The 15,786-nt window shown below is 45.8% G+C and overlaps 1 protein-coding gene across 1 annotated transcript; it reads right to left on the bottom strand.

The window, feature by feature from the left end:
- Nucleotides 1-580: 580 nt before the first annotated feature.
- msl2b (MSL complex subunit 2b) lies at nucleotides 581-10,858 on the bottom strand. The gene is made up of 3 exons (XM_080751941.1): nucleotides 9,335-10,858; nucleotides 4,886-6,435; nucleotides 581-2,501 (listed from the first exon to the last, which is right to left on the bottom strand). The coding sequence occupies exons 1-3, from the start codon at nucleotides 9,474-9,476 to the stop codon at nucleotides 2,193-2,195; spliced, it is 2,001 nt and encodes a 666-aa protein (XP_080608067.1). The 5' UTR covers nucleotides 9,477-10,858; the 3' UTR covers nucleotides 581-2,192.
- Between the last annotated feature and the right edge of the window lie 4,928 nt (nucleotides 10,859-15,786).

Genomic DNA, 15,786 nt, shown 5'->3' with positions numbered 1-15,786 from the left:
TTGTGACACGACAGTCTCATGTGGTCTCAGCGCGACCTCGTCGCTTCTTGCCCTTAGAGCGTCTTACTAGTTTGAATCCTGAAAAGTAAGAACTTTGGACCCGGCAATGATTTGCTTACCAACAATCAATGCCAAGGAAGGAACAGCAACAAACCCACTGCAAATACTGATGTTGATACAGAAGGATGTTACATAATTGATGTTTTTGTCTTTTGAATATAATATTTGGGTCTTAATTATAACCCTATAGACAAAAAGCAGATATTCTACACATATTAGACAAGTGTGGACAAAATGCACATTTTCAAGGCATTACCAGTATTATGACGCCCTCCAGTGGTTGAAAAAGGTAATAAAGGCTGAATAACTTCCAAGAACTGGTACTGGTAGGTCTTATCATAAACAAAAACGAACCTCGATAAAAAGATTACCGCGTGTAGATAATGTCAAACTAATTTCAAAACAAGTTAGAAATAAATAAAAACAATCACACAAGATAGCTTTGTTTTGTTTTGGATTTTCTTTTTTTGTGGAAATATGTTACAGTTATATTACAGATATTTAAATGCCCCAAGGGAGAAACAAAAACAAGTTTTCGGAGACACCAGAAACTAACACTAAACAGACAGCAATATAAATTAGACAGGAAGTGTCAAAGACTGACAGCTTGTTGACAGTCATGATCCATCATGGTGGTGGGTGGGTACAAGCCACAAGCAGAGACACCTACCGGGCGACCGAAGTCAGGTGACATCCAATAAATACTGCAAAAACTGCATTTAATATAACTTTTATGTAAAACGAGGAGCGCTCGTTGCACTACCCTTCAAGTCCTTTTTCTGGTAAATTAGCAGCGGTTGTGAAGCTTCCAGAAGAAGTCAGTCAGAACTGATTGGGAGAGGGAGGCGCCAGGGCCCGGACTAAACTAAGTTATTTGACAGAAAAGAACGAGGCATTTATGAGACTGTGACCGGCTCATATGTGCAAAGGTTAAGTGAGAGAATGCAGTACTTTCTCCCCAAATTATTAAGCCAATTACTTCCTCCCCACACACATTTGTGTGTTGTCAATCACTGCTGTTGTATCCTTCCTTCCGACTTACCTGCCAGTGAGGAGCCCCCACCGAGAGGACGTGGAGAAAAGACAGTACTGACAGCTACAACTCAAAATGGTTTGCGCCACATCCCTGGAATTACAATAAATAATAATACAGCATGTCACCGAAGCCGCTGTCACCGAAGCCGCTGTCAAGTACAGACCGATATGAACACAGGGAATTCTATATAGTTTTGACACATGCCTGTCAAATTTGTTTGTATTTTATCAATGGTCAGGAATCACTGCCCGACTTCATATTACTTTTTGTAATGTAGTCGTTTTGTGAATCGTATAATGCCATCGACCAACCTGTATGCCTTGTTTCTCTTCTGTGAAATTCTCTGGTTGAGCCCGGGAGTTCCGCCCCGTCACATGTAACTTATAAAATAGATCATAAAATGTCTTCTTAAATGGAAATTGATTTCTGAACAATGATTTTATCATATAAATTACACAACCAGCCTCTAATGATGATGTCTCCGTTCCTGCTATAACGTTTTGTGTCCAAACCAGAAACAATGCCCTCGTTCGCGTGCACACACAGACACAAACGCACCGTGCACGGACACACGCACATACACGCACGCACGCACACACACACACTCACACACTCACACCTGCTCAGAAGTTGATCTCAGGCTTGGCTACACAACATGCTCTATACTTTACCCATGTAGAAGACGACAACTTGTCTAACGCCGCTGAAGTGAAATCTGGGAACATACAGTAACGCTACATTATGTCTTTCTCTCTCTCTCTCTCTCTCTCTCTCTCTCTGTGTTTTACTCCCGTCCCTTCCTTTCTTCTCTTGTCCATCTGTCCACCCTGCATCACTCCGTAAGACCACAAGCATGATGCAGTTCCAGGTAACCGAATGGGGAGGGCTGTTTCCTCAGCCTAAGAGCCGATTGGCCCTCTCTGCCGCCTGTCAATGTAGCTGCCTTATTCTGGCCCCGTCACCACCCTCCCCCCCTGCAGCGGCGGGCCCTTCGCCGTGTCCTCCGATGGAGGCCACACCCACCTGGGGAGGAAAGGGGGGCGGGGAATGTGCGCGCCAAAAAACAACCCAAAAATAAAAGTGGTGGGCCCGGGAGTCAACAGTCAAACCGCATCTCCAGCGAATCGTCAAAGGCCCTGCTGTCGTGTCCCGCCCCGGAGATGAAGGTGGCGGCCGTCACAGCGGGGGCCGCCGTTCCCGCCGCCACGTTGATGAGCGCGTTGCCACCGGGGGCGCTGGCGGCCGGGCTGCGCAGGGCCGCCGCCGTGATACTGGTGAGGTTGATGCCCAGCGTCAGTCTGGTCTGCTCCAGGGCCTTTTCCGGAACCGCAAACGCTTCCAGTTTCTTTTCCCCGTTGGCCATGTAGGAATTCTGACAACCCCGACAAATGCAGTCCAAACATGCCTGGGAACAATAGAATTGTGAAATATGAATAATGTTATAAACGTCGCATTCATATTGCAATAACACAAAAAGAGAGAACCATACTAATTCTCCAAGAATGTTATTCTTCTGAAATAATGTTGAATTACTGTATACTATATATAAAATAGTGCGTTTTTCCATAAATTAATGCCCTACTTCATTGTACAACAGTGTTGCACAAAAGTAGTGAAAATATCTGTATCTACATTGTGAGCTTGTAGATTGGCTATTTTCACTATTCTTTTAAAAATAGTATAAAGGAATGGTTTTGGACATATGAGGCGGCATACGAGTCTGCACGGCAGCAGCAATATACTACAATGAAATACAGTAACTCTTCCTCAAATCAACCACAATTAATAAGTATGTAATATAATGTAATAATAATAATAATAGCAAAATAAACATGTTAACACATCCCCTGCTTATGACGAGCTTGACGAGCTATATTTATGGGTCCACTCTGCTTATGACGAATATGACGAGTTATCAATTAGCTTTAATAACCAGTAAGGCTCCCTAATCGGGAGATAAGCGACCGTAGGTCACTTATCTCCACAAATAGGGCAAAAATGTGTTTTGCCAAAATCTTCCTGATCCATGTTGATGACATGAGTGTAGACATACTGTGTAGTGATTTTCGTGATTTTAGGGCCAAATCTGTAGGAGCAGTGTCCAAAAATGTGTTTTGCAAGAATCGGCCTCATGGTGGCGCTAGAAGAGGGCCATGTGAGAAATGAGGGGTGGGGTCTCCGCGTTGCCTTGGCGGACGAATAGGTACCGGCCCCGGCTCTCCCAGACGCTCCTAGCCCGAGTTACGGCATTTTATGTGAGCTGCAGTGGAGGGGGTCCTCCACTGGGGGCGCCACCACTTTGGCATCCGTTCTGGAGCACCAGGAGTCGGTGGTCCCCGGGAATTCCCCGTGAGCAGCCATGTTGGAGTGGTGATTTGGTCATTTTTGCACATTTGGTCTTTTTTTACATCTGGGGGTCCCCCTGGAGCTCCGGGCATGGATCGGGGCAACGGTTGCGGAGATATGAGCAGGGCAATAGTGTGACGTGTGAGGTGTGACAGACAGACTGACGGACTGACGGACTGACACTTTGTGCAGGGTTTGATAGTAAATGCGACCTACGGTCGCAACTATAAAACAAAAAAGTATGATCGCCGATTCGCCGTCCATAGCGCTCTATGGAAGGCCGCTATTCACAAAAAACGGATCTGGATGTTCCAGACCGGAAATGGGGGGGCGGGACAACGACGCCTGTATCCTGTCTGCCGAAATGCCATCCGGTTCAATGTTATGCAACACCAGCGTGGCGCTCCGTCGGTTTCGCTTTGAGCAATGGAAGGCTGTAGTGTTTTGTTGCTTACCGTGCCTGGATCGTATTGTGAATGGAATCGGTGAACCATCGCGCAATGGATTCGCGCGCGCGCCCACGTTAAAGGTAGGCAAAATCCTGGCGGTGTGGACCATTAGAAGGGTCTTAAAAATAGCGGTGGGTGAGTTAACTCATACCCTGCCAAAAAAGACGTTTCTATAATAAAAACGTCTTTAAAACGTCTTTTTCACTATGGACCTCCCTGCCAGACGTCTTCTGAACGTCTTTTTTTTTTTAAATAATAAAAAAATAAAAAAAAAAAAAATTGAAATTTGTTTTTTTGAAAAAAAAACATTTTGGACCTCCAACAGTGTACTAGGCATGATCGCGATCGCGAAATTGCATGTTTAACCCCCATACCAACCCCATCTTTCAAACATGGCAGCCATGTTTGTTTACATTTGAAGAAAACCCTGAATGCCTGAACGGATTTCCAAGCGGATTTTTTTGTTTGAAAGCTGTGAAAAGCATGCACATGCATAGTGCATGATCTGTGCACGAATGTGTGCACCAGCGTGCACACTATTTTTTTAACCCTTTGTTGGCGAACCGGCAATATAAGAGGTCATCCCACTTTAAATATGGCACCGACTGAGTTTTAATAACTCTAGAACCTACCTTAGCTTTTATTCCAATTGACTCTCTAAACTACACAGTGAAGTATATTGACATGGTGTAGAATGAGAGCCTCAGCTACATTCCAACCAAGTCAGAAGTAAAAGTAACCATGAGGTGCTGTAATGTAAGACGAAGGGCAGACAACTAGCACCTGCTGCCCAGTGGTGGAAGTACAGAGATGTTTTTCTTAAGTAAAAGTAGTACAGTACTAGTACTAGTACTGTGTTGTGTTACATGTGATTATGTATCGTTATGTTTGTTGTGGACCTCAGGAAGAGCTAATGTGGAGCCGAATAAAGAAATAACTAGTAAATGTACTTAATTACTTTCCACCACTGCCTGCTGCTGCCCTGGTTTCTCACCTTGCGGTTGGAGTAGCAAGGACATCGCTGACCCCTACAGGTCAAAACGGAGGGGTTCTGGGTGGCTCGGCCACACTTGCAGCCCTTCTTCTCGACAGGCTTTTTGTACAGCGGCTTGGAGGGACTGGGCGGGTGGGACAGAGGGTGAGAGTGGGGGTGAGGGGGCATGCGTGGCTGGGCGCGGGGTTTGGGCACACCCGGCCTGGCCTTGGCGTAGGCCTTCTTCTGCCCGCCGTGGTGTTCCACCGCCTTTTTCAGCCCCTTGCTGGACACCAGCACAGTCTTACCCACCTTCGGGGGGCCGCCGTTGGGCACGGGGGCCAGGTGCGGGTGGTGGGGCGGTGCGATGGCCCCCGAGGAAAGGAATTTGGGCTCGCGCTTGGCGGCGGCCAGACCGAGGTGGTGGTGATGGTGGTGGTGGTGGAGGTGGTGGTGAGGGGAGCTGTTGTTGGCACAGAGCGGAGGCGGGGGAGGGCCGCCGCGCAGGAGGCTGGCGATGGGGAGAGGCTGCACCTTCTCGCTGTCGCTCTCCGAGCGCGAGCGCTTACGGTGGCAGCGAGACGGGGCGCGGGGAACGGCGGTGGCGGGCTGGGGGGGAGGCTGCTGCGAGGGCTGGGGGTGAAGCTGCTGCGAGGGCTGGGGGTGGGGGTGAAGCTGCGGTGAGGGCTGGGGGTGGGGGTGAGGCTGTGGCGGGCGGGGGCTGTTCTCCGGTGGGAGGGAGGGCGTGTGACGCGAGGAGTCGGGACCCAGCGGGCAGTGGGGGCCGTTGAGGCCGGCATGAGGTACGGAGGCAGGGGGGTCGCAGTCCGGCTGGGGGGGACCGGGGGGGTCCGGGTCCGGGTCGGCGGTCTCCAGTGTCCTGAGCACCTCCTCCACACTCAGCAGCAGCGTCCCCCCGCCGTGCTTGAGCTCCCCCCCAAACGCAGTGATTTCACACAGGCCCTCGTCGCCGCCGCCGCTGGCCGTGACACTCACGCACACCGGCAGCTGGTCCTCGAAGACCTCCGTCTTCAAAACCCCTCCTCCCGTTTCTATGGCGACGGGCTGCAGCGCGTCCGATTCCGCCAGCCCGTTGCAGTCGTGCAGCCCGTTCACGCCCCCCGCCACCCGGCTCGGACTGTCCTCCTCCACCTTGACCTCAACGACGGCCGGCGGAGCCGCAACCTCCGCAGGACGGACCTCGCCGGAGACGAAAGAGGAGGCCGCGCCTCCGTCATGCGTCTGGCCGTCCGACGAGTCCGCGGTGTCCTCCGTGGCTTCCTGCTCGCTCTCGGCCAGCGTCAGGCCCTCGTTGAGGATGGCCTGGAGGTCCGGCGAGTCGCCTGCCGCGCTGGCTATGTGCGGCGCGAGGGGCGACTGGGCGATGTACAGGCACAGCTTCCTGTAACAGTGGACCAGCAAGGACAGCTGGCGGTTCTCCTGGAAGCGGGAGTAATCCTTGCACCAACTACACGACGGCTTCAGCTGCATCCTCTGACCTTTGCACCCGCGACATACGTAGTGCTGGCAGGACGAGTCGGTGGGGGCGATGGGGTCCTGGAGCAGGTTACCTGCATGGAGAGGAGGGAGAGGGGAGGAGAGAGAGACACATGGTGGAAAGGAGGGATGGCAATGTGGAGAGCAAAAGGGAGAAGGGTTGAGAAGAAGAGAGAGTGAGTGATTGAAGGACAGATGTGAGAAGAGAGAATCAAGGAGCGTGGGAGGAAGCGAGAGGGAAGGAAGGATGGATGGATGCGTGGAAAGGGAGGGAATGAAGGAGAGAAAACCAAGAGGATTTGTAAACAGAAGATGCATTATGCACTTCACAGGAACAAGACAGATTACACCATGCCATGATGACATGAATGATTAATTCACGCGCAAAAACAAGCACGTGCGCGTGTTTGCGCTCACACGTCTGGGGTGACCAGTGACTTGAGAGAGGAAGAGAGGAACTTAAAAGGTGGAAGATTATTAGACACACACAACCTTCCCTGGCAGCCTGCTTAGTGAGGTTCGCTGCCAAGGTGAATGATCGAGCAGACTAACTACTGGCCGCAACTTCCCGCAAGCAATAAATTCTGTGCAGGTGATTATTATTCGAAGTGATCGAGTTTGGAAGCACCCGTTTTAATAACGCAACATCCTGCTGCCTCCGGCATTGTTTGCAATTTAAAGACAGGGCTGTTGTGTTGAGTGATTTCAAACTCAAAAACACATTGAAAGATAATCACCTGCACAGAATGTATTGACAGAAAGTAGCTCATAATATCTACGGTGGATTTTTTATGAATCAACAGAATATGTCTTGACAGATACAAAGAGGATAACCCAAGCTTTCGTACAGCTGCAATGTTGGTGAGTTAAACGTCATTTAATACAATCAGATAAAACTTTTCTGTTGCTTTCAATGACTGGGCTGTCAAGGGTTGGTGTTCCAACTTCAATGCCAGATGGCATTATAACATCTTAGCTACTTGCATTTAGGCCGCAACCAAAATTCACCTGCCACCTCTGTGTGTGTATTCATTAAAACTGTGTCAAGTCTCGTTAACGTGACAGAGGGAAGACAACCCTTCTTTGAGCAGGAGCTTCCTTAGCAACGCTTGTCGCCAAGAAGAGCAGCTGCAGATAGACGGCAGGATGAAAGTCCATTCATAAGCAAAGGCACCCCACGCTGCACATGCGCATGCAAACACGCACGCACGCAGCATCAGTTTAACAGAGGGTCAGTGGTAACGGACCTTTTAAGAAATACTGACTGACAACAAATATTCCAAATGGACCTTTACTGTAACAGTCTTTCACTCATTTGTACACTTGAGAGATATATATATATATATAAAGAACATTTGAGAACCACTGACTACACAACTGCGCTAAAACATTCAAAACAACATGCATATTACCCGTCTCTAAAACCATGCAAACACCCACATCCTTGCTGTTTGTCTTTACTACAGGAAGTGGTGGAATAACCGTTTGCGTTGGCTACTGTATGTATAAGAGGATCCTGGGTTTATTATTTAAATTCAAGGAAGGACTGTATTGTAAATGGCACAGTACTGTTATAGGCTACTTTGTGAGTCAAAGAGAAACCAGTGACGTCTAGAAATATTGTAACGTGACATTACTACAACTGTTAGTGTTGAAGTGACGTCACGTTACACTATTTCGAATTTCACAAGCAAACCAAGCGGCGGTGTTTTGGTGTTTAACTTCAACTTCTGTCATCAGATATATTTGTTCATTTGGCATGAATTGCAAGTTACAGAAAAATACATAAAAGGCACATTTCTTCAGGAGTAAATATAGGCAGGTATAACGTTCTGTAAAGCAAAGGGGGACACACCCTCTCACTGTCCACTCTCTGAAAGCTGTATTTCTGAAATATACAGATGTGAGTGAGTGAGCGAGCGTGTGCGAGCGTGTGTGTGTGTTATTCATAATGGCTATAATGCAGGGGTCTTTAACAGGGGGTCCTCCAAATCTTTGTGTGATAGAAACCTTTTTTCTCCTTTTTTATATTAACCACTTGAACCCTAGCGTCCATATTCAGAGAACTTTAGCCAAAAATAGCAGATCTACAAGCTCACTTGCTATAGTCCGGCGGCCAAATCAAGTTGGGCTCCCATCGACTTTAGTGATGAAAAGTGATGAGTCAGAGTTTTGTGGGTGCTGTGGTGACCCCGAAGGTCGCCGACCTTCGGGCGCCCTAGCTAAATCATTAGAGCATGCCCTGAGCTACATCTGTGCAAAACTTTGCACTTTTAGACTGATTAGCACGAGAAAAGAAACCCTAAGGCCTTCGACTAACATGAATACTCACCCATACGTGTATTGTTTTCTGAGGCCATTTCTAGCCCACGGAATGTTTTTTTGTGCAAAACAAATGCCTGCAATGGATTCAGCATCATGACAAACCCCTAGTTAGACCCCTCAGATCCTCCTTAAATACCCAGAAAAAAAATCTTTTTCTGGGTATTTTCCTCCTGGGTGGATTTCTTGTGTTTCATGCATTAAGGGGTTAATAATAAAAAATGCTCAATGGATATCACTGGTCATCATCTTGAATCCTTAAGAGGTGACCCCAAGCTACAAGAATCAGTTGAGAAAAAAACTTTTACAGGCGAATCCACGTTCACCCCCACGGCTCCCGGACTACTAGGCGTTGTGAGCTTGTAGATCGGCTATTTTCAGCAAAGATCTTTTGTGTAGAGGGGAAAAAGAGAAGACTAAGTACAGAGTGAAATGTCATGTGGTTAAATATCTGAAAACACACATGGACAAGAATCCAAAATGCACTGATGGTTGTGCTGTCAAACAATGGAACTATATGGAATCTATGATTGATGATGAAGATTGTGGGAGTCCCTGCTTCATCTCTCTCTCAACTAAGAGGTCCTTGGCCTGAAACATTGAAGACCCCTATATTAATGGATAATATATGACACACTGACAGTCACTCACCACACACAAGGCATGACAGGGACTGTCTGAAGAAGGGCAGCAGTTTGCAGAGCTCCGCCAGTGCCCGGGGGTCTCTGGGGTCGCACTGGAGCACCGAGCGACTGGCCGACACGTACAGAGAGGTCGCATTCACCGGGTTCATGTCCGTCCAGTGGCCGGGGGGTGGGTGGTGGTGGAAAAATACAAACCAGGACCGAATCACAACAAACAACACACACACCCGGCGCTGCTGCTGCTGCTGTGTGTGTGAGAGGCAGGAGTAGCCGCTGTCTCTGGTGCTGCTCCTGTGAAGTCTGTACGGCGACTCTAGTGTCCGGGGAGGGAGGCGATGAGGAGTGCGTTGCTGTTGTTGTTTATGTTGTTTTCGTGGCCCTTGGAATGAACACAGATGAGGGGGGTCACGTATAAATGGGAGGCGGACAGCTTCGTTCCCATGACCGAAGTAAAATCCACATGCATATTAAAACGTCTGTGTGTGGATCAATCTCAGTTGGAACGGTTAGCAGCCCCCCCCCCCCACGACCCCGATTCCGGATAAGCGGTTGAAGATGGATGGATGGTAGTTTTAAGCTGTCTCCAGTCGTTATTAGATCACAACCAATCCATCCTCATTGCAGCTCGCAATTAATTAAATAAAAAAGACAAATTAATAATAATAAAAACAATCAAAGACTGCAGGCTGTACGTGCAAACATGAAGGCGGGATGAGCTCCTCCTCAGATGCATACATATAAGTTAATTGATCCAACAGGGGTTCGGTTTGTCCATGTTAATATGACTAATCCATATTGCATGGTGTGATGCGTGGAGCGCTTTCCTCCTGGAGGTGGCCGTTACCATTACTATTAGTTGATTACTAGTACTGGTCCGTTACTATTGCTGGGTTGCACTTGCAGCAGCGAAATTCAGACGGGCGCTTCTTTTATTGACGCTGTTCGCAGTACCATCATCCACATGCATGGTGGATGGTGGATGTTGAGCTTGTTAGGATGGCCGAGCAGCAGGCTTCGTTCCACGGTCGCCACCGCCGCGCATTTCTGGGCTTGCACCACCGCAGCCCTCCCCAGTCCCTGGCGCACTGCACTGCACTGCTCCCCCGGCCAGAGGCGAGGCCAGCCAGGCTCAGATTGTGTTATTGTTGTTCACACAGATTCATGGCGGCTTCCCCCTCCTCCTTGACTGCGAAAACAAAACACTACAACAACAGGCCCCACTTCGGGCTGGCTGCACCGGGTCCTTAAATTAGAGCAGAAATCCGTCGCAGGGAAGGGAGAGCGCCGGCGAGGACGAAATACGAATATAAAACATAGTTTTATCCGAGAAATGAGAACACTTTGCACGGTTTTTGTGCGTTAGTTAGGTCCGTGCGGTGTGGGAAAAAGACATCCGCCGAAGCACCGGGCTGTAGTGACAGCAGCAGTCCGCTCCGGGCGCCTCAGAACACCGCCAACTAAAAAAATACAGGCCCCTATCCGCTGTAGGAACGAGCCGTTTAGTCCCTCCGCCGCGGAAATAAAGCAAAATGTTGCCGAAACCAAGTCCTCTTACTGCCTCTGGTAGAGCCCCAGTCAGCTATTGGAGAATGGAAGCGACGTGGAGATTATTTTTTGTTTGTGTACCTTGCTATGGGCTAGTAGCCGAGGAGAAATTTTGATATCTCCGGTTGTTTTACTGGAGGGGGCGCTGTTGGGCCGCGATCCCGCGAGATTACACACGTCCTCCAAAGCGGTCCATTTAAAAGTGTTATTCATGTGTTGCATTTGTAGTCCTAAATGCCATGTTGAGGACCAACACAGGTTTTTCAATGTGTCTGATTGGCATAGAACTAATGTTCTACGCTAATCAGAACACCTGTGTTGGTCCTCAACATGGCTGCTAGGACTACAAATGCAACACATGGATAGAGTAATTCGACGATGATACAATATCACATAGGAGGACTATATACAAAAAGGAAATATAAGCCTACATTAAATATGAATATTAAAGTAATATTGAAAAACATAATAAACAAATATATTATCTATTGACACCGATTCATATTACTCTAAAATAGCCCACACTGTGTGTGTGTGTGTGTGTGTGTGTGTGTGTGTGTGTGTGTGTGTGTGTGTGTGTGTGCGTGTGTTTGTGTGTGACAGGGGTGTGTGTGTGTGTGTTGTGCGTGCGTGCGTGCGTGCGTGTGTGTGTCCTACCACCTGTCCACTGTACCAAGACATCAGAGACACATACTTCCCACAGATCATAACCATCCAAGGAGAATTTGAAAACATGACCAATGATGAAAAACTCCCATACCTGCTGGGTGAAGTAAAACAATGTGCAAACACAGCAGCAAGATTTGTGAGCTGCTGCGATATAATAGGAGAAGGATATCAAATGGAATCCAACTAATATAAACACACTAATATAAATTTTAACTTAACAAATCATCATCATCATACATTGACTTTGTCTCAATTCCAAACAATTCATATGATATATAAAATCTGATATGATATGGTAAATGTTTGCATTTATGCTTTGCTATATCACATTAAACACTGAAAGAGCTAGGCGTTTTTACTGATAGCTGAAATTCTTGTATAATAAGAGCTGAACACATATGTGAACATGGGAACACACATTAATGTCACATATGAATGTACACTTGTACGTATACATTAGGAAGCACATGCTTCACAAACACACACAGCATGTGAGGCACATATGAGCTTCTTGCACCTCCTGCAAGCAGTCTGTCTTCCTGTCTGCTGTTGTAGGACACACTGAACAGCGCTTTCTCTTGCCAGATGCTTCAACTCTTAAGTTCACTGTTCATTTTACCATTTCTATCATTTGGATTGTTTGGAATTGAGACACAGCCAATGTATGATGATGATTTGTTAAGTTAAAATTTATATTAGTATTGTTTTTGTAAACAAAATATCCCCCGGGTCAAAATGACCCACGAACAGCATTAGAGGGTTACAAAAAAATGAGGGGGGTGTAGCATGGGTGTAGTGCAAAATTATTTTTTTACATGTTAATCAAAGAAGAATCTTTAAGGCCAGTGAGTTTCAGGTGGAAAAAATATAAACTTCTACCCTTTTCTTTCAAATGAAAATGTAAAACAGAACTTAAGGGTTAATCAATAAGTATGGAATAATGGATTAAATGCAATCGGCTAGAATCGGTCTATATAAAGACGGAAATTCCGGCTAAGCATAAACCAGACGTCTAGATTGGGTCTTGTGCTCAGTGGGATATTTGTACATAGCTCTCAAAAGTATAACACACGCAAAAAGAGTTGATGGTTACACCCTAATGTCACAAACTCTACATAATATGTGTTTAAAGCTTATTCATGATCTCATCTGTCATAATGGTTCAGGATACATACACCAGGTTTCAATTTGTAAAGAAATAAAAAAGAAGAAGAAACAGGGGTGAGCATTTTCTTGCACTTCGGCCCTATACAATCTTTTTACCACAAATAGCTAAACACAAATGCATTGTGTGCTATTTTTTAAACAAAAACCTTTTTTGGAAAGTGATTTTAGTACTTTTGCTTGGTACTGTAAGTATATTTTGATGTACATTTTTTAACAATACTTTTCTTGTATTCAGAGTATTTTTACAGTGTGGTATTGCTACATTTACGTCTACTTAAAGGACGACTTCACCCATTTTCAACCAATCTTCATAGGTCCTCTTCACTAAATGCTCATTATAATATGGTACGATTTTGTCTATATATATATATATATATATATATATATATATATATATATTTGTGTCTCATAAGAGGGCTGTGGACAGTTCAGAAACTCGTCCACCATGTGACATCACTGATGGGGAATCCACGCTAATAGAAACTGCAGACTTTCTATTCCTGGAAAGTTACGCTATAATGGAAGCCATTGTTCTCACGTTAATTGTTTAAAAAAAAAAGGTTCTGAAGTGACCACAGCCCTCCTATGAGACACAGACAGGGTAGAAAAAAATGGTATCATGAGGACCAATTACATATATGAAGACTCCTGAGAAGACTGAGATCGTTTGGCGTGTGCAACAGGATGTTTCAATTGTTCTACCAGTCAGTTATGGCTAGTGTTCTCTTTTTTGGAATATCTTGCTGGGGGGGCAACAATAGTGGGCGACACTGCCAACCTCAACAGACTGGTGAGGAAGGCGGGCTCTGTCGTTGGTTCCTCCTTACAGGGGGTGTAGGAAATAGCCAGGGTGCGTACAGTTAGGAAGCTGGTCGCCATCTTGGAGAACTCCTCCCATCCCGTCTACCCTGAGATCTTCGGTTACTGGAGTAAGAGAGGTAACAACCGTTTCCGCTACCCAGGACGGAGGTGCGAGAGACTTGGAAAGTCCTTTGTGCTGGTCGCTCTCAAGCAATACAACGAGACTCATGATGAGGACAACTGTTACCTTGCACTACTGGAACAAAAGTTGTACTGACTCTGATGGCCCTGCACTATTGGGTTGTGTTGGTTGAACTGAGGACTATTGCTGTGTTGATATGGCGGTGTGATACTTGTGTTGCATTGACTAGCATTGACTGTTATGTGCACCTTTTTGTTTGGCACTGTTTGTTAAGTTGTGCTTTGAGTATAGCTTTTGTGTGTGTGTGTGTGTGTGTGTGTGTGTGTGTGTGTGTGTGTATGTGTGTGTGTGTGTGTGTGTGTGTGTGTGTGTGTGTGTGTGTGTGTGTGACGTGTCACTTATGAGCGTTGAATGTTTCGTGGTCACTTTATGTATATATTCTTCTTTTTTGCAATAGATCTTCGACACTATATGTTTATATTCTTCTTTTTTGTGCTTGCTCTTTGGACTGTACACTACAGTACTCTTTTTCTTTTTCTTACCTCTTTGTAACTTGTAACCTTAAACTGCTGTGCTGCCTCTGGGCAACTGAATTTCCCTCTTGGGATAATAAAGGTATCTATCTATCTATCTATCTATCTATCTATCTATCTATCTAGGGCACAATGTAAAACACTTTGCTTATTTATATTGTGCCCTCTGGTGCTTGGACCGGGATGTATGTTTGTGTACATCAGAAATGATGCTATTTCAATTCACTTTGACCAGTAAGACTCCCTAATCGGTCGCATACACAAACTTTAGAAGGCAATCGTAGCCAATCAGCGGGAATATGGGAAATGGGACAGATCCATGTTGATGGCATGACTTTACTGTAGAGATACTGTGTACCGCTTTGAGTGATTTTAGGCCAAAATCTGTAGGAGCATTGTCCAAAAAATTGTTTTGCAATAATCGGCCTCATGGTTGGTGCTAGAAGAGGGCCATGTGAGAAATCAGGGCTGGAAGTTGTGTGTGTGCAAAGCTTGGCATAGATAGGGGCAACGGTTCCGGAGATAAGAGTAGGGCAAAAGTGTGACGTGACAGACAGACAGACAGACAGACAGACAGACAGACAGACAGACAGACTGACTGACTGACTGACTGACTGACTGACTGACTGAAATCGTTAGACAGTATCTCTATAGTCATATGATCAACATGGATCTGTCCGATTTTCCATATTCCATCCTGATTAGCTACAATTGGCTCCCAAAGTTTGCAAGATTGCTCAGTTTCAAACAAAATGACTCAAATCATGAGAAGACTGTGCAATCTTGGTGAAATCGGGCACGCACATTCCCACTAGGTATAGGAAGAAATTCCACTTCAAATTTCTCAAATCAGCCTCATGGTGGCGCTATAACAGGCCAATTTGTGTTTTTACCTTTAACTCCACCAATAAAGTGGAAAACTTACGCAACTGTATGCGTAATCCCTAGAGGCTAAGGATAAACCTTTGCCCTGCATTTTTCACATTTGCATGTTATAGTGCCACCAGGAGGACAACTTAAGTAAAACACATTCTTTGCTATTACTCCATCAGATTTTCTCCAACAATCATGCAAATCAGTACACAGTATCTCTATAGTCATGTGCCAAGAGCGATCCATCTGATATTTCATATTCCATCCTAATTGGCTAATATTGGCTTCCAAAGTTTGCAGGATTGCTCAGTTTTTGAACAAAATGTGTCAAATCATCAATGCAGCTTGCGATTACCGTGAAATTTGCCACATATTATATTCCCACTAGGTCAAGGAACAAATGCTACCCTTTTTCACATTGGACTGTTATAGCGCCACCAGCAGGTAGACTTTAGCAAAACACATTTTTGGAACACAATGCCTCAAATCATACATGCAGCGTCCGATTGCCATGAAAGGTTTAGATTGGCGAAGAACACATGCCACCCATTTTACATTGGCCTATTATAGCACCTAGTCTGAATTGAAATTAAAAATTACTTTAAAAGTACAGATACTCAAAAAAACTACTCTTGAGTAATTACTCGAGTATTTTTACTCAGGTGTTTTCCACCTTTACGAATTGCACAAGACAAATACAAATCATTTTTACAAATACAGATCTGATCA

This window comes from Nannobrachium achirus (assembly GCF_963921795.1).
Source record: "Nannobrachium achirus genome assembly, chromosome: 21".
Classification (NCBI taxonomy): Eukaryota; Metazoa; Chordata; class Actinopteri; order Myctophiformes; family Myctophidae; genus Nannobrachium; species Nannobrachium achirus.
This window is presented reverse-complemented; position numbering and strand designations above follow the sequence as displayed.